The 26,114-nt window shown below is 37.5% G+C and overlaps 1 protein-coding gene across 2 annotated transcripts; it reads left to right on the forward strand.

The window, feature by feature from the left end:
• Positions 1–25,975, forward strand: LOC149138631 (small ribosomal subunit protein eS7-like). 2 transcript variants are annotated; one of them, XM_089451438.1, is made up of 6 exons: positions 1–139; positions 24,504–24,594; positions 24,687–24,760; positions 24,877–25,000; positions 25,104–25,286; positions 25,481–25,975. In XM_089451438.1, exons 2-6 carry the CDS (start codon positions 24,520–24,522, stop codon positions 25,601–25,603), a joined length of 579 nt encoding a protein of 192 aa, XP_089307564.1. In that variant the 5' UTR covers positions 1–139; positions 24,504–24,519; the 3' UTR covers positions 25,604–25,975. The 2 variants fall into 2 exon arrangements, with proteins under 2 accessions (XP_089307564.1, XP_089307563.1); XM_089451437.1 differs by lacking the exon at positions 1–139 and adding an exon at positions 12,422–12,577.
• The last annotated feature ends 139 nt before the right edge of the window (positions 25,976–26,114 follow it).

Consider the following 26,114-nt stretch of genomic DNA (forward strand, 5'->3'; position numbering starts at 1 on the left):
ATAAATTTTTGGAATCCGCTGAAACCCTAATATTAGGGTTTTGGGTTGGCATTCAAAGTCTTTTCCCTTCCTTTTCTGTTTTGAGGTGTGTTCGGAAGGGCTTCGGCGCGAGAGCGAGGTAGGAAGTGTATAGCATCAGGTATGTGGCTTTCTCTTATTTTCACCAACAATTTTTATATCTATACGCCAGGTTCCATTGTCAAGTGGTTTTCGCCCTCATTCCGCAGTGTAGAGTTTGTTGATTTTTGTAAGGTCTAGTTTTGTGGCTCACTTAAAAGTGTTACTGGTTCTAGTTCTGATTGGCGAATGACCTCATTTCGCAATGTAGTCTTTTTGTTTGGTTTTGGGTTTAGATCTTTGCAAAAGTAATGGGCATGTGCTTATAGAGTTTTGTTTGCTAGATGGATGCAATACAATTTATGGTTTGTTATTCGATACTCTGCAGTGTTGTGACGTTCTATGCAATTTTGTGAATGTTGTCTATGTTATTATTGGTTGGTTCATGGTTGATGTTGGTCAGAAGAAACATAAACATCTACCATTGTAGACACCATAACTTACCCTTTAAAAAACCTTTGTTAAAAGAGGGAAAACCCTGCCAAAAGATGGAGCTTTCTCCTTCCATTGAGTCGTAATAGAGGAGAATAAACACAAATTTGGAATTCTATTTGCAATCGCGTAGCAGAGCAAATTCAACACAGAATCCTACCTGACAAATGAAATCTGCTCCTAAGTATCCAAATGTATCCAAATGGACATAGACATCTCGGTGCCCCTTTTCTCCCCACAGAATATAAGTAGATACAGTGTGTAATTTCTTCATGCGACGGGGCGAGGGTTTATTTCTGATCGCCCTTACTATATTTTAATTACATTTTAATTACAGATCAGGCTTTCCTCCTCAAGGTTGATGGAATCGAACAACTCTTTTCATCTTCATCTTCAAGGGATTTAACTTGGGGCCGGTTTAGTTCTAGCTTGGGCGGCGACTCAAACTCTGACTCTTGCTATCTAGTTTTGACCTGGGTTTTTGCTCATGTTTTTACTCCAGCATTACTAGTGTGGTAAATTACTCACTCGCTTATTTAATGGCATTTTCTGCTCTCAAATATAAATCTTTGCAGATCATGTGAGCTCAATTACAGAAAATGATAATTATTCTATCCTTAATTAACATTTTCAAAGATAAATAACATTGTTTGATTGGTAAAATAAAGAAAAGAGATAAATATGGGTTTTCTAGCTAAAGGGTGATAGTCATAAATGAAACGTTTATACGTGTAATGAAAAAACTTCAATATCTTTGATTTTGGTAAAGAATTTAGAGTTGAAATTTTTAAAGAATTACAGATGATTATTTCAAATAAGGATACTCGTACTTTCAAGCTAGGGCTTCGTGGATTTCCCCTTTTCCTCTTGTAAAGAAATGGTAAATAATAGTAATGCAACAAATCATTATCATATTGCCCATTTGTTTAAAAAATAATATAAAATTCTAATAATAATTCACAAAATTATTGTGAACAGTTTTAAAAAAATATATATGTTTAAGGGTCTAAATAACTTTTAAATCGAGCAGGCATGGGCTGTCATCCTTAATTCTTCTAGATAAAATTTTGGAATCCGCTAAAATCCTAATATTAGGGTTTTGGGTTGGCATTCAAAGTCTTTTCCCTTCTTTTTCTGTTTTGAGGTGTGTTTGGAAGGGCTTCGGCGTGAGAGCGAGGGAGGAAGTGTATAGCATCAGTATGTGGCTTTCTCTTATTTTCACCTACAATTTTTATATCTATACGCCAAGTTCTATTGTGTGAGCTCAATTACTATATTGCAGAGGATTCATACTCTTATCTAATCCTGGATTCAATAGGATTTCTCATGTAGAAAAGCAGCGAGTTCACTTCAAGAACAGAGCATGCAAACTCTCGTGTCAAAGAAAACTTATTGAATCGAAGTACAAAGATAGATAATGGACAAACCCATAAGTGGGCTCAAGTTTATTTGAGGCAGAGATGACCTTACAAATATAACTAGTTGGGTATTGCTTTGCTTTCTGTACTTACCTGTAACATTCGTCACAATAGTTGTGTCTTGATAAATACATGACTATAAGTTAGGATCCTTTACATAAAACTTCTAGAAACTCTATAACCAGAAGCACCTTGTCAATGGAGTGTAGTGGCATAAAAAACACCTATGGAAAAAGGAGTAGTCTACCTAGGCGGAGGAATGGCCCGGTTTCCGTCACCGCTCGGAAAATCGTCCGGCTCCGGCCGCCGCCAATCCCTCCGCCCTCCACCACCCTCCCCTAGCTCCGCCATCCTCCTTCTCCGCTACCCTCCCCTCGCAATCCTGACATTCCCTGAAAGAAAATCTGATCGGAGCTGGAAATCCTGACATCCAGCGGACAGATCGTATCGGAGCTAGACTTGCAGCCGCGGAGAGTTATTGCCATTTCCAATTCGAAATGAGGAATTGCGATCTCGCGGGCATTTCACTCACCTTCCTCCTCGACTCGGCGCCTCCCTTCTCCAAACCTTGCCGACCTCCTTACGCACAGCTTGAATGGTAAGTATGCAATAGAATTGACCACGTCAGACTACTCCAACAGATCGAGCTCTGCACTTTCCGTGTTCTTCAAATTTGGGATTTTCAGTTTCTGTATCAGTAATGCTGTAACATACGGTTGCTGTGAAAGAAGGGGCTTTGAATCTTTCATCAGTGGTGGTTGAGGGTTAGAAATAAATTGCGTGTTGCAGGGCTTGCGGCTTTGTTTTATTTGGTGGGAGAAATTGGCTTTTGGGGTTCTTCAATCCCAATACCAGATTGGGTACAACATGTCTAATTGTTCAGCTTATGAAATGCATGCCTCTCATACGAGAGCTTCGTTGCAGACAAACCTGGAGTGATTTTTGGAATGCACTACACCAATCATGCCAGTTTAGTATTTGTCCAAGGTAAGGCTCATCATGCTTTTGAGCATACTCTCTTATCTGATGCAGATAAATGATTAAAGTAAGGGTTTATCTATGCAACCAAGAGCCTTTTATCTACAATCTAATTTTGTGAAAATTAATCGGCATTATTTGCCATGTAATTTTTGTCTTAACCTTTAGTTTGCAGAGCCTTTTATCTGCAATCTAATTTTGAGAAAATCAATCACTTTTATTTACCATTTTAAGAGTCATTTATCAAAATTTAGCCCATATAATCAATGGGATCGTGATGTTTACCCATCAAGGTTCGATTCCGCTTTTTGGGGTTGGGGTTGGGGTTAGGGGATTTTGAGGGAAAAGTGCGTAATAATCAGTAATGTCACATGTTTCGGTTGTACCATGTTGTGAAATAGCATCTTAGTCCCTCGCAGGTAATACTAGATTCTTTTTTTCTACCTTTAATTTCTTTTAGTGGTTTGATTGTTTGATTTTTTAACGACACTTTGATAAAAAAGCATCTCTTCTAGATTCTGCATTGAACAAGTGGTGGCAGCCCTCTGAAGCAGAGACTGCAGAGTATTTTAGCCTCGGAGATCTCTGGAGGATTCGAGCAGTGATAGTGAAAGTGGACATGGTACTGAAAGATATTTAAGCTTCAAAAGTGAATCCTGCAATTCCAGTGAAAGAGTAGGAGCATGGGATGCTGTCTCCGAAGATTCTGGGGCCTATCCTGATCATTTATGGAATCTACAAGATCGACTTGGGCACCTGTGTTTCCAGTATTTTGAGCGAGCGTTGCCTTATGGAAGAGTCCCTCTAATGGAAAAGGTAGATGCTCTGTTACCTGAGGAGAAAATCCTTCACTGATTTCTATGATTCCTTTGTTTATCTATTGTAAAGCCTTCTGAAAACATTTCAGTGAATTTTCGAGGCAAGACAAGTGTGAAGAAAGATATTGAATTTATTGCTTAAGATCTTAGAAGTTAATGTTCGAGTAGATCTCTTAGTTGGATTCTTCTTCGGTTCCTTTCGGCATAAAATTCTTTTTATTCTCATTTAGTTGTACTTTGCTCCTGCAGGTCAATCAATTAACACGTGGATTTCCAGAATTGGTTTCTTTAAGAAGCGTTGATCTTTCTCCAACAAGTTGGATGTCAGTGGCATGGTAAATTTTCTGCATCTTATTGTGAAATCATTTAACGGTTACTTGTATCGCAGATTGCATCACATATGCTGAAAGCTTTGAATTTTCAACATTAGTGCTATGGTGAAATATAGCCCTCTAAGAAATTGGGATTTATGTTCTAGATTCTAGGTATCCTATTTATCGTCTTCAAACTTTAGTTGAGGTTCACATCTCGAGTCTTTTTTTAGCAAAATTATTATTATAAAGTTGTACCTACAAATTGTTTTGTTCCTTTTGTGAATTTTGCGTTTTGGGTAAAGCAATTGTCATTTAACCAAATTAGTAACCAAATCATCCATAAACCATTTCATATCTACAAGCAAACGACAACAAGTAATCATGGCACCAGCTCAAACTTGATGATCAGGAAAAAATCCCAGGATCATGTTCAGCAAGGAAACCTTCTTGATGGTCCCACCAATGGCAAGGTCATGGAGCCATCTTTAGACACAACACCAGCTCAGACTTGAAGATCAGAAAAAAAGGCTTCAGCAAGGAAACCTTTCTGATGGTCCCACCAATGCCAAGTTCCTGGAGTCTGTGGACCATCTTTAGAGAGGGGGTTTGCCAACATGTTCCTTTCTTTATATACATGGAAAAGGAGACTCCTAGAGCCATGGGTAGACCATATTTAGAGAGGGGATCTGCCAACATTTTCCTTTCTCTATATACATGAAAAAAGAGTCTTCATTAATAGCAGCTTTGAAATTCAATAGTATTTCATAAAAAGGCCTGAAGAGAAAATTTTCCATAGTACAAATCCAAGGACTGGTTTTTAGGAGGTTGACATTGTTGGGTTATTATCAAATTCCTGAGAGGTGTCTGTGAGAAAAAAACAACCTTTGCAATGACTGACAACATGGATATCGATGATGATTCTTTGAGGGGGATTATGTATGTGTTGCCCTGATGCAGTAGCGCAGCATATGCTCTCATTTGTCAAGAATGCTAGAGATGTGGCCATGTGTTGCTGTGTTAGTAAAAAATGGAGAAAGGCAATGAGAAACATTCGCAGCCTTTATTTTTCGAGAAGTGTTTGTGACGAGAGATTGATTGTGTCAGATGTTGTTGTAAGCCGCATTGTATTTTCAACATCTGCTTTGGAAGGGCTATTTGTTTATTGCCATTTTTCTGGGAATAGCGTACGAGCTTGGTTGTCACACATGCAATTCATTGAATCACTTGGAACTTCCACTAGATAATCTTGTAGTAAAAGGTCTTGTACCTAATTTTCCCTAATTTTCCCACTAAGGTTGATTACATTTATTCCTTGCCTCATCTTGAAAGCCTCAGGTTACGGGGTGTTCATCTATCACAAGCACCAAATTGGAGCCCTTTCACGAGCCTTCATACAATGGAAGTTGTTGGTATTTGTACACATGATTTTTTTTAATCCAGTATCATTCATGCATGTTCAATGCTAAAGTGTTTGGCTTTGCTAGGCTGTGATGGTGTCAAAGTTGTGATCATTGATTTACAGCTTCTAGTGCAGTGCAGATTGGATTTTTATGGTATAGGTGATTGCTTTGTCAACATAACTGCTCCCAAACTTCAATCCTTTGAAGTACAAAGAGCTGCTTGGATTTGTATAAAGGGAATTCACTCCTTAATGTGACTTTCAATAGCAAACAATGCAGGTTTATAGATTATGTTTTTAGATGCTCTTACATATTTTCTTTTGGTTCTTTTGTTTCATTTCGTTTTCTTTTAAATGCGTGTTTTTATTTTGATTTCTCACTTATTTTGCTTTTGTAATATTTCAAATTGTTTTATTTTCCAGGCAAAGTAAATGAGATGGACTTTTTTTATTTTTTCAATAGCCATTCAAGATTAACCAATTTTGAAGTACATGGTACCACGTTTGTTGGGCTGTCACAAAGAAACAACTTGGCACAAGTAAGCTTGTTCATCTCTAAATTATAACATATTGTTTGGAATGTTGGTTGCTATCTTTGCATTTTATATTTTGGTTAGTGTTTTTGTTGGAAAAATAGAAAGCTTAATGAAATATTTATATTAATTTTTTCTTCTAAAATAATTGTATTTTTTATCTTGTAGTTGGACTCCTTGTTCAAGATACCTTGTCTGGAAAAGAATTTGATTACAATGAGGTCTCCTTTGAATGTTGAACATAGAATGATGACATTAATGTCCTTGGTCAAATACAACCCAAAACTAAAAGAATTGATTATACGAATTTTCGAAATGAAGAACTACCAAGAAACTACAGACATTCTTTGAGCAGGTTATGAGGTTCAAGCTTAGCAATCAGGTTGTCACAATTGAATAAGTCAATTTAAGGTTTCGATGCTTGATGCTTTTGGCTTACCTCTTATGGGAGGTTCTGGAAGCAACACAATCCTATGGTTTAAAGAGTTATGATTTTTGTACATGGGGCATCAAAGATTAAGGTGCCTACCCTATTTTTGGGAATCAATTCAGGGTTTCAATGCTTGATGTTTTTGGCTTACCTCTTATGGGAGGTTCTAGAAGCAACACAATCCTATGGTTTAAAGAGTTATGATTTTTGTACATGGGGCATCAGAGATTAAGGTGCCTACCCTATTTTTGGGAATCAATTCAGGGTTTCAATGCTTGATGTTTTTGGCTTACCTCTTATGGGAGGTTCTAGAAGCAACACAATCCTATGGTTTAAAGAGTTATGATTTTTGTACTTGGGGCATCATAAATTAAGGTGCCTATCCTAATTTTGGGAAATACAGATGATGTGCTCTATTACGTGAATATCAAATTGGAAATTATTTAAGAATCAGACTTTAGTTGCATCTTATTTACTTTTATTGTTGAAGTAGATTTAATGTGCTCTTATAATTATCAGTTTGATTGTCACATTTGAGTTTGAGATGGATATGGTAATATACAAAAGTTATACATTTTGGCACTTCTAAGGTGTCATTTTGCCTTCTCTTTGATATAGAGCTTCGGGATATTAGGAAATGATGTTTAGGTTTCATTTTTAGTTTCTATCTTCAATAGAGTTTTAAAGAGAGCACCTCTGTAAATAGTTTGACCACCATTGGATGGATTTCTGTTAGAGGCAGAACCACTACTATTTGGAAAATATTGGATACCATCATATTTGGAGGAGACACTATTTTTGCCTGTAATCACAGATGCCATCCTTATTGCATATGATCTCTCCACTGCTTTTATTGATTCCTAATCATAAACCTAGTAATGGCAGGTTTTGGAATTATTAGTTGTTTTATTGGAAAAAAATTGTTGTTGGAAAGTGTGCTTGAACCTTTGTAACTCTCATCTTATTATCCAAAGCTTTGTCATTACCTTCTCCCATAACCATTAGACTCCAATCACCCTTGAGCCCTCTTTTATTGAAGAATTTTCTAGATGATTTATCTACAAGATCCTTTGAGAGCCATTTAGCTTAAAGCCGTAGTCATCTAACCTCTAAGCTTTGCCAAGGAAACCTCCCCTGTGAGGATAACATACAATCACAAAATAGAAAGAGAGACATCATTGAGACGACAGTGGTGGTTAATCTATTTATTGTTACAAGAGATAAGTTGTCTAATAAGTCTTTGCACTAGGCTCATTACTTTTCTAAGCACCCCCATATTATCCTCCCTAAGTTCATTATAAATGAATTATTATTATCTTCAATACCAATATTTACTTGTATGTTCACTATATCCTTTTTCACCTTTTGAATCTCAAATGTTTCATCCAAGGTAGTTTCATGAATATGACAATGAAAAATGATAAAATTGTGATGTTGAATTGTACTTATGCAATTTATATTGATTCAAACCCTACCTGTTTTCCATTTTCATTTTAGATGACTCTAATACTTAGATTGTTAAGATAATTCATTTATAACCAAATTTAATTTTAAATGTTGTTTCGAAATTATTCTAACTAGTAATAAACCGAACTAAAAACTTAAAATACCTAGTAGGCTTACTTTCAAAAATATATAAAAATAAGTTGCAAACCACATCATATTGTGCATTCATGAACTTAACAAATATAAAATTCTTGGTAGTTAAATTTGGACAACAAAATATCTACATGTTTGGTGAAGTCATGAAGTTGACTTAATAAATCCTAAGAGCCTCATGTTAGCCTATGAGGTTGGTTATAATTTACAATGATAAAAAAATAGCCAAACATTGTTCATGCTCTATTGTATGTTTGAATTTAAAATTAAAATTTAAAGACATAAAAATGAAATAAGGAGGAGATATATGAGAGGGTTTCAAGGATTTCTTCAAGAAGATATGCAACAAAATCAATTAAGGTCTTTAGTGTAGACTTCTTCAATGAAATTTGCATCCATATAGGCCTTGCTATATCAAATAAACTCATTTGCAATCAATAATTCCCAAATTTGAAATGTATAAGCTCAAGTAGAGTAGAGAAAAGCTTAGCCATCTCAAGTTGTGATAATGGACTATATCTTCAAATCTATAATTAAATTACTTTTAAGTTCAAATGGTGGAAATTCTTGATTTCTAAACTCAACTTTAGTACATTAAAGGTTGGTTCTAAAAAGTGCTCAATTGAAATTCCCTAAGTGTAAGAGCTCTATCATATTTTATCATTTAACATGATTGATGATTATTAGGTGAACAATGGACAAATGTGTAAAAGAAGATATTGTAAATCATCTATTTCTATAACTAAATGCTACACCTATATACTTTGAGGGACAAATATTGCAAGTGATAATTGTTAAGAGAATGGTCTACAGACATATAAAAGATGACCATTTGAGAGTGCATTGTAAATAATATTTTCGGCTAAAGAACAACTAAAACCTACATCAAAACTCTGAAAGAACAAATATATAAAAGATAATCATTTAATGATATGGAATGTTCATTTGTACTGTAAGAGTTTGCAATGTTTTTTAGGTTTATCACCATCAGAATTCGATATGGTTCGGTTTTAGGTTTAACACCTTCAGAATTCAATATGGTTCAAACTAAAAATCCAGTAAAACACACAAGGAAAGTGGAAGAAAGCAAGAATATATATCTAGATTAAATACCAATTAGAGATATGTAATTAGTAGCAAAATTTGTAATTATTATGGATATCAAATAGAGAAGATCCATAATGCATAACACCCAAAATTATTTAAAACAAATGATCAAACATATTTTACAATAGGCCAAAACCATCCCAAATAAGTTATAAAGCCATAAATTTTGTAAAAATATCTAACATAAATCAAGGACAGAATTCATGAGGTTATACAACAATTTTTTTTCAATAAAACAACTAATCATTTCAAAACCTGCCATTGCTGGGTTTATGATCAGGAATAACAAAAGCAATGGAGATATCATATGAAATAAGGATAGCATCTGTGATACACATGCTATGATTATATTCAAAATCTGGATGCTTAACTCTTAGCTGCTTCAGCCAGGAATCGACAGAGCTTAACAGAGCGAAAATCCGTTGTTGATTAGCACTCCCAGTAGAAGTCCAAAGACTTCCTTGCATTTTGTATGTGGCAAGTCCAAATGGAGGAAGGCTTATGCATTGGGAATCCTCAGATTTCTTTTCAGAAAACTCAGTCCCAGATCTAGACTCAGTATCACCTTGTCCAATCTCATTCTCTGCAACAAATTTGAGATCCAAGAGTCCACATCAAGCTTCCTATTTTCAAAAATTGATTTTCACTTGCTTCTGATATCATATTAAGCCGAATGGAATTACTTGAACAATTTAAATCAACAAAGGACTATTTCAAAATACAATATCTATCATAGACCTTGAAAGGAAAGAGACGATGTATGATAAGTTAAGAAGCAGGCCGAGAGATCCCTAACAATACGCCTTGTTGGAATGTGATAAATAGGATACCTACAATCTAGAACATAAATCCCAATTTCTTAGAGGGCTATATTTCACCATAATACTAATGTTGAAAATTGAAAGCTTTTAGCATATGTGATGCAATCTACGATATAAGTAACCGTCAAATGATTTCACAATAAGATGCAGAAAATTTACCATGCAACTAACATCCAACTTGCTGGAGAAAGATCAAAGCTTCTTAAAAAAACCAATTCTGGAAATCCACGTGCTAACTGATTGACCTACAGGAGCAAAGTACAACTAAATGAGAATAAAAAGAATTTTATGCCGAAAGGAACAGAAGAAGAAGCCAACTAAGAGATCTACTCGAACATTAACTTTTAAGATCTTAAGCAAAAAATTGAATATCTTTCTTCACACTTGTCTTGCCTCGAAAATTCACTGAAATGTTTTCAGAAGGCTTTACAATAGATAAACAAAGGAATCGTAGAAATAAGTTAAGGATTTGCTCTTCAGGTAACAGAGCATCTACCTTTTCCATTAGAAGGACTCTTCCATAAGGCAACGCTCGATCAAAATACTGGAAACACAGGTGCCCAAGTCGATCTTGTAGATGCCATAAATGATCAGGATCGGCCCCAAAATCTTCGAAGACAACATCCCATGCTCCTACTCTTTCACTGGAATTGCAGGATTCACTTCTGAAGCTTAAAGATCTTTTAGCACCATGTCCACTTTCAGAATCACTGCTCGAATCCTCCAGAGATCTCCGAGGCTGAAATACTCTGCAGACTCTGCATCGGAGGGCTGCCACCATTTGTTCAATGCAGAATCTCAAAGAGATGTTTTTTTATTTTTTATTTTTTATTATATATATATATCTAAGTGTCGTTATAAAATCAAACAATCAAACCTCTAAAAGAAATTAAAGGCAAAAAAAAGAATCTAGTATTAACTGCGAGGGACTAAGATGCTATGCATGCCAAGCGTTTCACAACATCATACAACCGAAACATGTGACATTACTGATTATTACGCACTTTTCCCTCAAAATCCCCTAACCCCAACCCCAACCCCAAAAACCAGAATCGAACCTTGATGGGTAAACATCACAATCCCATTGATTATATGGGCTAAATTTTGATAAATGACTCTTAAAATGGTAAATAAAAGTGATTGATTTTCTCAAAATTAGATTGCAGATAAAAGGCTCTGCAAACTAAAGGTTAAGACAAAAATTACATCGCAAATAATGCCGATTACTTTTCAAAAAATTAGATTGCAGATAAAAGGCTCTTGGTTGCATAGATAAACCCTTACTTTAATCATTTATCTGCATCAGATAAGAGAGTATGCTCAAAAGCATGATGAGCCTTACCTTGGACAAATACTGAACTGGCATGATTGGTGTAGTGCGTTCCAAAAATCACTCCAGGTTTGTCTGCAACGAAGCTCTCGTATGAGAGGCAGGCATTTCATAAGCTGAACAATTAGACATGTTGTACGCAATCTGGTATTGGGATCGAAGAACCCCAAAAGCCAATTTCTCCCACCAAATAAATCAAAGCTGCAAGCCCCGCAACACGCAATTTATTTCTAACCCTCAACCACCACTGATGAAAGATTCAAAGCCCCTTCTTTCACAGCAACCATATTCTACAACATTACTGATACAGAAACTGAAAACCCCAAATTTGAAGAACGCGGAAAGTGCAGAGCTTGGTCTGTTGGAGTAGTCTGACATGGTCAATTCTGTTGCATACTTACCATTCAAGTTGTGCGCAAGGAGGTCGGCGAGGTTTGGAGAAGGGAGGTGCCGAGTCGAGGAGGAAGGTGAGTGAGCAGCCCGCGGGATCGCAATTCCTCATTTCGAATTGGAAATGGCAATAACTCTCCGCGGCTGCAATTCCAGCTCCGATCCGATCTGTCAGCTGGATGTCAGGATTGCCAGCTCCGATCAGATTTTCTGTCAGGGAATGTCAGGATTGCCAGGGGAGGGTGGCGGAGCTAGGGCGGAGGGCGGAGGGATTGGCGGCGGCCGAAGCTGGACGATTTTCCAGGCGGTGACGGAAACCGGGCCATTCCTCCGCCTAAGTAAACTATTCCATGGAAAAAAGGTTGATCATGGCAGATCTAAGGGCCATGTATTCCACCAAACTACTACTGCACCTCGTCCTTCTAGATGCTTATAAATCTCAAACCATTAAAACGCTTTAATTACTAAAAATAAATTCACATTCAATTTAATAAAAGAAAAACTAAATAATATTTTAAATTGAAAATCGATATACTGTAGGCTACCCAAACCCCAAAAACAACGAGAATAAATATTTTAAATTGAGATTCCAAATTATTCCAAATTGAGATTCCGGACTGATTTTTTTACTATTTTTTTCCCTTCACAAGAGTTATTTTTTTTATGAACCGTCGGATTCGAGATCGGACGGCGATCCGAAACTGCAAGCGTCGGCCGTCGGATGCAGCATCGGACGGCAAAGAAGGAACCCTAAAACGCATTGCAACGTGCTTGGTGGGAGAGGAAGTAGTCCTTTTCATCTTGTGCGAGTCTCTCTGCTCTCTACGCTGCTCGGAAGCTGTTCTGTGGTGCTTCTGATTCTCCAGACTCAGGCAGCCGTTTTTGTAAGAGGTTAGTTGATTTCTGATGTTTGCTATGGCAGCTTTTAGTTTATGAAGGGCTTTTATGGTGTGGATTTCAGCTGCTTTGTATTGCTTGGGTGTATAGAGCTCTTGGTGTTTTGTCTGCCCTGGTCTGTTTTGGATCGCATTTAATGATTGTTTGTCAGGGTTTTGAATATTGCTAGAAAGTTCAGTTGCATCTCTGCTTGTTGAGTTCTGGGTTAGCGTATTTCCGGCGTTTCTCTTGGGGTTTAGAGTTCTAATAAACAGGTCTCTTGAGGGTTTATCCCTGATCTGTTTGTTAGATCCATTAGGGTTTTATCCAAACGTTCGCGGTGTCTTTCTACCTGCTTGAAATATCCTCCGCTACTTTTCTACCTTTCTCTTGGTTTATATTCAGATTAGGGTTTTGGCGGTGCTAAAACCTGCACATATCTTTGTTAGCGTTTCTGTTTTAAATCTTGGCTCCGCTGTTGTTGGTCTCTTATTATCTGCCTTCGGAAGTAGATAGATATGTTATTGGTTTTCTCTAGATGTACTGTTCTATATTGAAGATCTTGGCCAAACATAGATAACTTGGCCTGATTGGTATGTTATTATTATCAGTGGATGATCTATCCTAAGCCTGTTGCAAACATGTGACACAGCCCACAATCTTGGAGTAATATTCTGAAATTTCTGGTTGTGGGTTCCGTGTGGGTGTTTCATTATTAGCAGCAATGGATGTAGACAACAGACATGGTTTTAAGAAAACAATGTTCCCGCCCAGATCATAGGCTGAAACCCCTGACCAATTAATTCACTGATAACCTCTACCAAACTCTACCAACCTGTACGCAGCTCCCCTGCATTCTGTTTACTCTCTCTGTTTTGGCTTGCCTGGCCAGGATTTCTTCAGCCTGTGAAATCATGCCAGCTGCCCCCTGTCTCTCTGATTTCTGTTGGTTTTGCTTTGTCATCTTGCAGGCCAATCATCATGGACCACTTAATCCTCTGTCCCTGATACTTTTGCAACCTGTCCCTTGTGCAAACATGTCAGCCTCCATGGCTGCCATCCAACAATCAGCAGCGCAAGCAACCTTTTCCCCTCAGCTCTGGAATCCATGTCCCTAAATCGGCTGATTTTTTTTTTTGTTTTTTTGTAAATTTAATTTACAATAAATGGGCAATTCAACTGGGGCCATCATAACATTGTGTGTTTCTGAAGGGTATGAAATGCGGCAAGAGCTAACCAGCCTGCCATAGGGCATTTAATGCCCCTATGGAGGCTGGTTCTCCATACATGGCCATGGGCAGCCATAGGAAGATTTGACCGCTGCCGTGCAATTCTCTGAGATTTTGGTGCCCCACCGTTGCCCTGCTGGCGTCCGCCATGCTGGCACATATTCAAAACGAATTTGTCACCCGCTCGCGCCAATATGCCCATCGTTCAACCATTTTGGCCCTTTTCTCTCGCCCGCGCGAATCCTCTTTGCTCCCGGACCTCACCTGCAACACAATGCCTGTGTGCTCATCTGGAACCCTCACAGGACCCGCTCGTCTCCTCACCTGCAACTAGTGCAGCGTTCAAATCCCTTGGCTCAGCCTGCTGTCACGTAGGCTTTGGTGAGTTGCCATCTAGCTCCTTGCGCGCCTTGCTCTGCAGGACTAAACACATATCTAACGCTTTCATTTTAATCAATGGAAGAGAATTGATGTTACATAAACTAGAAAATGTATTCTTTAACCTATTTTAATCTGTTTAAATGACAGTTTGAATTCCCTCCAAGTCCATTCTCTTCCACGAAGTAAACCTCAAGGCAACATCTCCCTTGATGTGCGAGAAAATGCCCCTCTTTTCCAGTGGGAAATGTTGCACAACTGTTACTTCCTCTCTGACAACGCTACTTCCATAAATACAGGCTCTTCCCATGAAGTTCTGGTGTGAGTTGACTTATTCTCATGATATACATGTACATCTATTGTCTCAAAGGAAAAATTAGGATTTGGGACAGTGAATGAGAACTTTTCATTCCAGACCGGACTTAGATCGTTGTCTTTTGTAACAGTGCGAAACCTCTGGTGGGCAAATTCAACCTCAATATAAGCACTTGATGAACCCTGCTTATCCTTCGGCATCAAATTGTGGGCACTAATAACCTCTACTACTAACTTGAGCTTACTCATTTTGCGCTTTTTTTACCTCTGAAAAACACAACAGTATGGTGAACCCCTTTTCTGTTGGGTGAAACTCTAAAGTGATAAGCCTTGCTCAAAGCCAAATTGAAATAAATTTGCCTCTACAGGCCAAATTGATAAGTTTGACTTAATAAACCAAAATATCAAAGTGCTCCTCTCTAATAGATCTATTTATAAAACCTATCCGCCTTGATAATCCAAGATTCCAAAGTGATATGGTTTACTTCATACCCAAATGCAATAATTTGCAGCAGCACCCTCCTTAACGGACTCAAAGCTCCACTAGCCTTGTAAACTCACAAACCTGTAAATTATGAGGCAGTTTTGTGATGTGAGCAAGGAAATCAAGACTTACATGAGAAACAAAACTCAATTACTATACTACACTAAAACAAAATAGCATATGTTTGCTTAAGAAAGAAAAAATCAACCTTTATAGACATTATTGAACTCGACCAACCCCCTTTAATCATTTTCACAAAGAGCAGAGCAGAGGAAAATAGTTTAGCACAATGTTTAAAACCCAACAGAAGGACACCATAGAAGGATAAGATACCAACACCTTATGATACAGGACATATTTAGATTGCATATACCCAGTGTTTTATGCCATAACAATAATAGTTTTCTGATTTGTAGGAAAGCAAGTAACCATTACTGGTCAAATCACATGTTGGTCATATTCAAATCCATGGTAGAGGCATATGGAGCAGTTGGAACAATTCCAGGGCCTTTAGGCTGAAGCTAACAACAATAAGTGACTGCATAGTTACTTGCTACATCTAGTTATGTGAAATAAAGCTGAGATTATCTCAGTGCAAATCAATTGTTTTGGATCATATAATTTGTCCAACATCACAAACAAACTGAGAAAACTACTGGTAAGAAATACAAACAAAAAGAAATAAGAAACATAACCTCTCCCTTTAACAGATTTATGTTATTACAGAAGAAACAACAAGTATTTAACTAGCCAAACACTCAATTTTAGAGACAAATTATTAAAACTGGTTGCCATCAACAGATATATGCATTCTCTTCCTTTCTAAGATGATATAATCTCAACAACTATTAATCTTCCTTGAGCCTCCTAGACAATTGAAAGTCCCTATGTGAATTCATCTTCTCCCTCTCTTAAAATGGACTAAGTATTGTCTTATCCCTGCGAAGAAGTTAGTAAGTATTGCAGCCTTGCAATTAAGGTATGTCCTCATAGTTTTGAATTTAAGAACACAGATTGTGGTATTAAGACCCATTATCAGCCTTGGGTTTCTTTAGAAGTTGTATGCCAATAATTTTGACAACGACAAGGAATGATGATTGCTATTGCCATTCTGTCCATGATTTTAATATGATCCAAATTGTAGTGCCTAAGCCTAATTGCATGACAACGAAGATTTTGAGTCTAATTGCAGTAGTCAAATTGTGATTGCAACACTCTCCTTTGCCATGATGTCTAGAATTCACTAACTATACGTATATGAGTGTCAAGGAGAATTAAGTCGACCTGTGCAAGTTCAAGAGTGAAACAACTATAATTGAATGTTTCAATCTCATTCTTCAGTTTGGCTCGGAGTCTTTGTCCTAATTTTGTTGAAGACTGGACATGGAAGTTTGCACATTTATCAGTGGTCTAATTACAATAACTTCTACAACAATCATTTCAATCAAGAATGGATCCCTGTGTAATGAACTAGATTCGAATCTGGCATATACTTATGACAATGATAAGATCAGTATTTCTGGTTTGGGAATTCGGTCCTTGAAAGTGAGTTCAATTTGAACAAATAATATGGCACAAGTATGTTAAGAAATGTCAAGTTCTCATGTACAAATCACTGAAGCTTCAAATAATCATTAGTGGCATGTCTGTGTAGTCCAATGTGTCGGTAAGTGAAAAGGCAGTGTTGAATGTGTGAATTGCATTAAGCTAACATCCTGATGCAGTTCATCACGGACCGGCATAATCAAGACGATAGCTATAGCTAGGGATTGTCATATAAAAGCCTGAAGCATCAGTGAGTGGGAAAGTAACCAATCATCCAGAAGCATTAATTCAGTCTTCTAGCAAAGAAGAAATTTAGTAACACATTGTTCGCCAGACAAAGTCTTATCATTATCTTACAACAGTAGGGTTATATGTATACTTGATAGGCAATGTTGATTCTGAGTGAAAAGACAATGGACATAACAATAATAAGGATATCAGCAGTTGGGCCTTCATCATTTCACTATATCATTATTTTAGGATATATTCATCAAAGAATAGGTAGAGAAGGATAAGGATGTTGCTTGTTGAGTACAAAAGACATAAGCTGTTGACCCTCTTTCAGTTTTGAGAAGAATCTGTCTCATACAATAACTTACCTTACAGAGAGTGGAAGTGTAGGGGATTTAAACGGGCATGATTTTGACGGTTAAATGTTGTTTCATCTGCACCAAGGAAAGAAGGAACTACAGAAAAGTGAAGTGCAGGATATTAAAAAATGTATGCAGTGCATTCCTAACAACCAGTTTTTCAAAATCTGCCAGGCAATTTTTGCAAATGATTTCCAACTGGCAATGGGAAATTAGCTGTATTCTTTGATAGAAATCAAAGGTGGAGGGTCATGCAGAAGCAACTGAAATGAAACCCTGAGTTGGCTCCTTCAATGCGTGCCTGGGAACATGAATGCTGAAGAGAGAAACTGCTTCATGAAAATCCAAGAAGGGGGTTTGTGGATATGTTTAAAGACAGACTCTTGACAAACGGTATGCTGCAGTGTTTGGGACCTAGATTCTCGTTAAATGATGGAAGCCAACCATGTTTGTGCTAGAAGACCCTCTGTTTCATATTATTCAGAATATCTAAAGATTTGGCGAGCTAACTGAACCCATGTTTACAGGTCGAAGGGTATGTTTCAAGGAATATAATTTGCCTCCCCAACCAACTTCTTTGTAATTTTCTATTATTATATAATTAAAATTTTATACTGCAAATTAAAACAAATCAGATTAAGAAAGAGTACTAATTGCCCTCAAACTAAAGCAAATCAGGGTTAAAATTTCACCCTCAGAAGAGTATTATGTCTGGGCCATAGTTTTAAAAACCGTTTTGAAAAACCGGTAACCGGTCAAACCGGCCGGTTAGCTAGCTGGCCGGTCGGAACCGGCCTAAAAACCCGGTTTAACCCATCACTTGCCCGATTTTTTGACCTAACCGGTAAAAACCGGCCGGTTTTAGGCACAACTTGTGACCTGTGATCAGAGTCGGTACTACATTCAGTGTGCTCATGCCCATGATGAAAATTTACAAATATGGTAGATAAATACACAGATATGTGGCACCAACAAATACCCAAGTTCTACAAAACAAGTGACAGGATGAGAAATGTGGATATAGTAAACTGTAGCACTTATCTAAACATAGACCAACTGGAGTGAAAGAGACCTAATCTTTAGGCTCTGATGCCAAAATAGGTATAAGCTAAAGGTGGGAGCAAGATGGGAAGCAAAAGCACTTCAATTTTATTAACTTGGAGAACATAGCTTATCCATTAAAAGTGAAGCGAGGGTCCTTAGATAGAAAAGGAACCCTATCATAAATTTGACACCTTATGTAACTCCCCAACATAATAATTTAATATATAAATAGGAGTCATGCATACAGCTGGAGAATCTAAATGATAAACACTATACTAGACGACAAATTGTACTAGAAGTTACAACTTACAATGTCACAACAAGACAAAGTCACAAAGAAATATTATAATATTACAAAATGTGATGAGCACAAGTGAGTCATGACAGGATTGTATGGCTTGACTCATGACAGTGACTTCACAAACAGTGCAACAGTGATGACTGCAGCATGACAGAGAGGTATGGCTATGATCTATGGACAGTGAAAGTGGCAATGACACAGTAATCCTCTTGATGGCAGTAACCTAGTATTACGAGTAAGCAAGTGACAACAGTGTTAGTGGATAGTTGGATCAGTGGGAGCAGTGAAAAGTTGCATAGAGGGAGCAGGAAGTGCAAAAGGAAGATGCAGTGAGAATAGCAGTAGGCAGCAGTCATAGAGCAGCAATGAATGTGTGAATTGATTGATTGTAAAGGAAACTGAAGACCCCTGCAGACTTAGTCTACATATCTTTAGACTTGGGGAGTCTTGTACTACCTTCCAGGTTTACCTGCTAAATGTTGGATGTACATCATACATAACTGAGCTTATTGTTGAGCAAATTCTTGTGTACTCTCCTTGATGTCATTGGTGGCATTGATACTGAGGTTGCAGATCAGGCTGAGGCATCCTCAGACTCTGAACCAGATGATGTCTATGTAGCTCTTGATGATGATCCTGTGTCTAGTAGTGGTGATGGACTTGATGATTGATCATGTGTACACCATTGTTTTACAACCCGGCCGAGTCAACTCCGAAACGGCCGTTTCGAACCGAGCCATTACCAAAATCTTTGACCCGGCCAGCAACCCGGCTCGGTTGACCGAGTCAACTATGACTCGGCCGAGTCATCCAATGACTCGGCCGAGTCATAGTTGACTCGGTCAACCCGGCCGGGTCATGTATTGACTCGGCCGAGTCAATGAAACTACAGCTGGGCAGCGTAAAACATGAAATTTATTCATTTTTTTGTGATTTTTGGTAAAGTTAAAGAACTACAAGTTCTTTTTGAGACAATATTTCAGGATTATGAGAGTTGAGACATAAGATCTTGATAAATTACACCTCAGATTTGAAAGAAGCTTAAAGTCTGTACATAAAATGTTTGTATTACCACCAATATTATATTGAGGGCAATAAGAACCACTACAATTACATATTGAAATTCAGATCCTCATTATTCCTTAAGGTGATTTGATTACTCGTTTTCTAATTGCCTCCCTTTAAGAAATGAGTGGATACTATCAATGCCTGTGACTCTGTTCACTGCTTGGCTCAGCATGATGACAGTGAAGTGTATTTCTTGCCTATTTGACTCATATTTCAATAGTGAGCACTAGGAAAAGTCTGTTTGAAACTTTTATCTATATGTCACCTCAAGAGATTGGAATTCTTTTATCGTTCAATAAATTTTGGTAAATATCGAAGGAACCATTTCAATTACATGCTGCACTCAAATACTGCCTTGATGCATCTTTCCATGCACTCTGCAACAAATGATATTGATGCAATTTGGATTAGAATTCCAAGGTTCAGGGAGACACTGATAAAGAACTGAAGTTTATCTTTATAGTTCACACCCATTTATTGGAGACCAAGGCCTGATTACACTATCAAGATATTAATGAAGACTAAAAGTATCAGTCCTCTTCCTCTTAACTTCATCGACAATTCATATATACAATTATATTAATTTCCTAATGACTCATCCCCTTCCTGCTTGCTGCTTGCCCAGCACCAGAATAATTGTCCATCCCCATCAATATTTAAAATTATGTTTTTTTATAAAAAAAATAAATATTTAATGTATTTTTTACAACGACCGAGTCATTGAAATCGAGCCGGCCGAGTCATTACCGAGTCGGAGTCGGAGTCGGAGTCGATCCTCGGCCGAGTCCGAGTCCGAGTCCGAGTTGTAAAACATTGGTGTACACTATAGACTTGTAGTAGGCCAATGGCCTCATAGCTTGCAGCATTGTTTTTGGACTTTATAGGCCATTTAGAGCCTCATTTCTTATGTATTTTGCTATTTTGTCGATGATATGTATTGCACTCGGTGCCATTTTGATATAATCACCTTTGCATGGTATATAAATGAGCAAACTTTGCATATTTTGTCTCTATTGGCTTGGAATCATGGTTTTACATCTTAAAAATAGTTTTGTTTCATTAAAAATTAATTATTTAATGTATTTTTTTAAAACCGGTTCGTTTAGACCAAACCAGCCCCGGTTAGACCGGTTCCGGTCGGTAAACCGGTTCATTAGGTGGACCAGTTCGGTCACCGGTTCCGGTTTTAAAAACACTGGTCTGGGCAACAAATAACTAACCTGAATCTCAATTTGTTCTCAGAACATTGGATTGTTCTGCCTTCAATCTCAAAAGTGCTTTTGACTAAATACTATTCAGAGAGTTGTGGTCATTTTGTTGAAGTGTGTCTCAAGTAAAAGACCAACAGGGTGAAGGCTTTTATTATGGAACAACAATTGGAGAATGGAGAGGTCAGGGTAATTGTTGTTCGTAATCCTAGCACTGCTAATTCTCAATTATTTCTCATGACCACAGACTATTTAGTATTCTGCCTTCAAATAGAGAAGCTTGGATATGTTGTTCTTAAATCTTAATTTAGTATTCTGCCTTCAAATAGAGAAGCTTGGATATGCTGTTCTTAAATCTTAATTTAGTATTCTGCCTTCAAATAGAGAAGCTTGGACAACTGATCCTCTTGTATGAAGACTTCCATCATGGAATAACAATTAGAAAACATGGAAGTGGGAGTGATTTTAGTTTGTAAATCCTACCACCTCTAAATCTCAATTTGTTCTCATGACAATGGAGTGTTCTGCCTTCAATAGTGAAGTGCTTTTGACTACATACTATTCAGAGAGCTGTGGTCATTTTGTTGAAGTGTGTCTCAAGTAAAAGACCAACAAGGTGAAGGCTTTTATTATGGAACAACAATTGGAGAATGGAGAAGTCAGGGTAATTGTAGTTTGTAATCCTAGCACCCCTAATTCTCGATTATTTCTCATGACCACAAACTATTTAGTATTCTGCCTTTAAATAGAGAAGCTTTTTTCACTTATAGTTTCCAGATTAAAAATCAATTGGTTCAAGTACTCGTATATAACAGATAACATTAATTGGATTGTCTCATCTGTTGAATAATTTGGATTCTTGAAAAATTCCTATACTAACACATTTATGTCCCTGTCACATTAGAGAGATTAGTAGCAAGTACTGGTGGTCTGCGTATTTTTTATGAATTGGAAGTGTCGTATAACTGTTGGTCTGCCTTTCATAGACTTTCGATTGTCTGGGAGAATCAAGGAAGATTAATAGTTGTTGAGATTACATCATCTGAGAAAGGAAGAGAATGCATAGATCTGTTGATGGAAACCAGTTTAATAATTTGTCTCTAAAATTGAGTTTTTGGCCAGTGCAATGCTTGTTGTTTCTTATGTAATAACAGAGATATGTTAAAGGGAGAGGTTATGTTTCCTATTCTTTTGTTTGTATTTCTTACCAGTAGTTTTCTCAGCTTGTTTGTGATGTTGGATAAATTATATGATCCAAAACAATTGATGTGCATTGAGATAATCTCATCTTTATTTCACAGAACTAGATGTAGCAAGTGACTATGCAATCACTTATTGTTGTTAGCTTCAGCCTAAAGGCCTTGGAATTGTTCCAACTACTCCATATGCCTCTACTATGGATTTGAATATGACCAACATGTGATTTGACCAGTAATGGTTATTTGCTTTCCTATAAATCAGAAAACTATTATTGTTATGGCATAAAACACTGGGTATATGCAATCTAAATATGTCCTGTATTATAAGGTGTTGGTATCTTATCCTTCTATGGTGTCCTTCCGTTGGGTTTTAAACATTGTGTTAAACTATTTTCCTCTGCTATGGTCTTTGGAAAAATGATTAAAGGGGGTTGGTCGAGTTCAATAATGTCTATAAAGGTTGATTTTTTCTTTCTTAAGCAAACAGATGCTATTTTGTTTTAGTGCAGTATAATAATTGAGTTTTGTTTCTCAAGTAAGTCTTGATTTCCTTGCTGACATCCCAAATTTTCCCCATAATTTACAGGTTTGTGGGTTTACAAGGTTAGTGGAGCTTTGAGTCCGTTAAGGAGAGTGTTGCTGCTAATTATTGCATTTGGGTATGAAGTAAACCATATCACTTTGGAATCTTGGATTATCGAGGCATATAAGTTTTATAAATATATCTATCAGAGAGGAGCACTTTGATATTTTGTTTTATTAAGTCAAACTTATCAACTTGGCCTGTAGAGACAAATTTATTTCAATTTTGCTTTGAGCGAGGCTTATTACTTTAGAGTTTCACCCAAGAGGAAGGGGGTTCACCATGCTGCTGTGTTTTTCAGAGGTAAAAAAAGAGAAAAATGAGTAAGCTCAGGTTAGTGGTGGAGGTTATTAGTGCCCACAATTTGATGCCCAAGGATAGGCACGGTTAATCAAGTGCTTATATTGAGGTTGAATTTGCCCACCAGAGGTTTCGCATTGTTCCTAAAGACAAAGATCCAACTCCAGTATGGAATGAAAATTTCTTATTCACTCTCCCTGATCCTTCTAATTTTTCCTTTGAGACAATAGATGTACATGTATATCATGATAATAAATCAGCTCACACCAATAATTTCATGGGAAGAGTCAGGATTTATGGAAGTAGCGTTGTCAGAGAGGAAGAAGCAGTTGTGCAACATTTACCACTGGAAAAGAGGGGCATTTTCTCGCACATCAAGGGAGATGTTGCCTTGAAGGTTTACTTCGTGGAAGAGAATGGAATCGGAGGGAATTCAAACTTTCATTAGATACCCACGAGAGTGCCTCAGTTAGGAGCCACAATCCCCTATTTCCCATACCGGTGGATTTATGCAGGGCGAGAGGTATAAATATATGAGATTAAGATCAGAGGTCGTGCTATATAGTACACGTTGAGCTGTGGCTTGTGAGGGCGTGATCTAAGGGCTAATAAAATCGTCCCCACTGGGTCAGAATCCGGTTATTCATAAAATTGCAGATTCTAAAATATACATTGTTCGAATTGCCATTTAAACAGATTAAAATAGGTTAAAGAATACATTTGCCAGTTTCTGTGAACATCAATTCTCTTCCATTGATTAAAACGAAAGCGTTAGATATGTGTTTACTCCTGCAGAGCAAGGCGCGCAAGGAGCCGGATGGCAACTCACCAAAACCTACATGACCGTAGGCTGAGCCAGGGGATTTGAACACTGTGCTAGTTGCAGGTAGCGTTGCAGGTGAGGAGACGAGCAGGTCCTGTGAGGCTTCCAGATGAGCGCACAAGTGTAGCATCGCAGGTGAGGTCCGGGAGCAAAGAGGATTCGCGTGGGCGAGAGAAAAGGGCCAGGATGGTTGAACGCTGGGCATATTGGCGCGAGCGGGTGACTAATTCATTTTGAATATGTGCCAGCATGGCGAGTGCCAGCAAGGCAATGGTGGGGCACCAAAATATCGGAGAATTGCACGGCAGCGGTCAAATCTTCCTATGGCTGCCCATGGCCATTTAGGGTGAACCAGCCTCCATAGGGGCATTAAATGCCCTATGGCAGGCTGGTTAGCTCTTGCCATGAAATGCCTCCTGCACCAATTAGTTCTGGTGGACCTGACCTGTCCTTATCAACAGAATCTCAGTCCTCTCATTTGTCAATGGTCAATTCTTCAGTTTTGTCTTAGCCTTCTTTTCTTAACTCTCAACTTGCACTTGAATGCTACGGATCTTTTTTGAGTAAGACATCAAAAACTGGGTGTGAATGTTTTGCTAACCATATTCCCCAGATGACCATGTAGGCAAAGTTCTATATTTCTTTGGACCTTATTTTATTTACACAGGTTTTAAAACAATCTTCAACTGAATCACCTATCAATGATTCAAGCTTCTGTTCATATTATTTTGCATAGCCACATTTGATGAGCAAGTGATTTGTTGTTTCATTGTCTGTCTGGCAAATAATCCAAATTCCAGGCAATATTGTTGTACACTCTTGTACATAGTTTAGAAGGGTCAAAGTTATTATTGATTAATATCCTGATTTACAGGCAAGCATTTGCAATCATGTACACTGCAAGAAGGAAAATCCAGAAGGAAAAGAATGCTGAGCCCAATGAATTTGAGGAGTCTGTGGCTCAGGTTAGCTTTAATCATTTCTGCAATTCTTATAATTGTCCCCATATTTCTGTATATTTGTATTCTTTTCTCATGATTTTTATATTCCATGACAGGCTCTATTTGATCTGGAGAGCACCAATCAGGAGCTTAAAAGTGAATTGAAAGATTTGTTTATCAACTCTGCCAGGTATTCAAGTTAACTGTGTAAAACTTATTGTACATCTGTATTTGCTTGTTGTTATTATATTTCTAGAAGTAAATTTTTCGAGTGTGTGCTAATGCTCATTTCCAATGTCTCTTCAGTCAATATGACGTCTCTGGAAACCGTAAGGCAGTTGTTGTTCATGTTCCATACCGCTTGAGAAAGGCTTTTCGCAAGATCCATGTTAGGCTTGTGCGGGAGCTGGAAAAGAAGTTCAGTGGAAAGGTTAATATCTTTATCCTTATGGTACTTTTATGCTTGTGTTTCAGTTAATGCATGCCCTGGATATACAACAGCATTAATTTTGGGTCATTTCCCTGAGAAACAGGATGTAGTTTTGATTGCAACAAGGAGAATAATGAGGCCACCAAAGAAAGGTTCAGCTGCTGTTAGACCTCGCAGTCGTACATTGACAGCAGTTCATGAGGCAATTTTGGAAGACCTTGTCTATCCTGCAGAAATTGTTGGGAAGCGAGTTAGATATCGCGTTGATGGTTCCAAGATAATGAAGGTAAGTTGATTGGGAAAATGCAAAACTATTTTTTATTTATTTATTTTAACTTTTAGTATTAAGGTTTTCTGGTTCCAAGATAATGAAGGTAAGTTGATTGGGAAAATGCAAATCTAATTTTTTAATTTTAACGTTTAGTATTAAGGTTTTCTGTGTTATGTATTTTATTTTGGCGAAATGTTGGTACATTACAGATCTACCTGGATCCTAAGGAGCGCAATAACACAGAGTACAAGTTGGAGACCTTTGGGGGAGTTTACAGAAAACTATGTGGAAAGGATGTCGTTTTTGAGTACCCTCTAGCTGAGGCTAGTTAAATTATGTTCTTGAATTTTTTTCTTATCCCAAATTGGGGCTTACCAAGGTTGGACTAGTTGGTTTGAAGTTGCATGTCAAGAATATTGTCTCCTTAGTTTTGGTCTTGAGTAGACTTCTGCGGCCATTTAGGGATAGATGGTTATTTTTAATGTCTTCATTTTTGAATGTCTTTAGAATATATGAACGGATCAGTTTTGTTTTCTGGTCTATATCTGGTGAAAGTGATCTGAGTTATTTGAATTTTTATTATTTTGTTCAGATGATTATATCTTTAAATATTTGAGAAGAGATGAACAGGAATAAAGGTAGACTTTATTCCTTTTTCTTGCTCATAAAGACTTGCATCTTATTATAGAACAACATTTTTGACACTTGAGGTTTACCTGTTGCTAAATTGACGTTTCTCCATTGCAGTTCCACTTTCATAAATTTTAAAATCTACATTATATAATTATGATGTCAGTAATTTGTCAGCCTCGTCCTTCTTTAGGCTGTTGTGTCGGGAAAGCT

This window comes from Pinus tabuliformis, chromosome X, assembly GCF_031772625.1.
Source record: "Pinus tabuliformis cultivar Carrire ecotype Pingquan chromosome X, CPIR1, whole genome shotgun sequence".
NCBI classification, from domain to species: Eukaryota; Viridiplantae; Streptophyta; class Pinopsida; order Pinales; family Pinaceae; genus Pinus; species Pinus tabuliformis.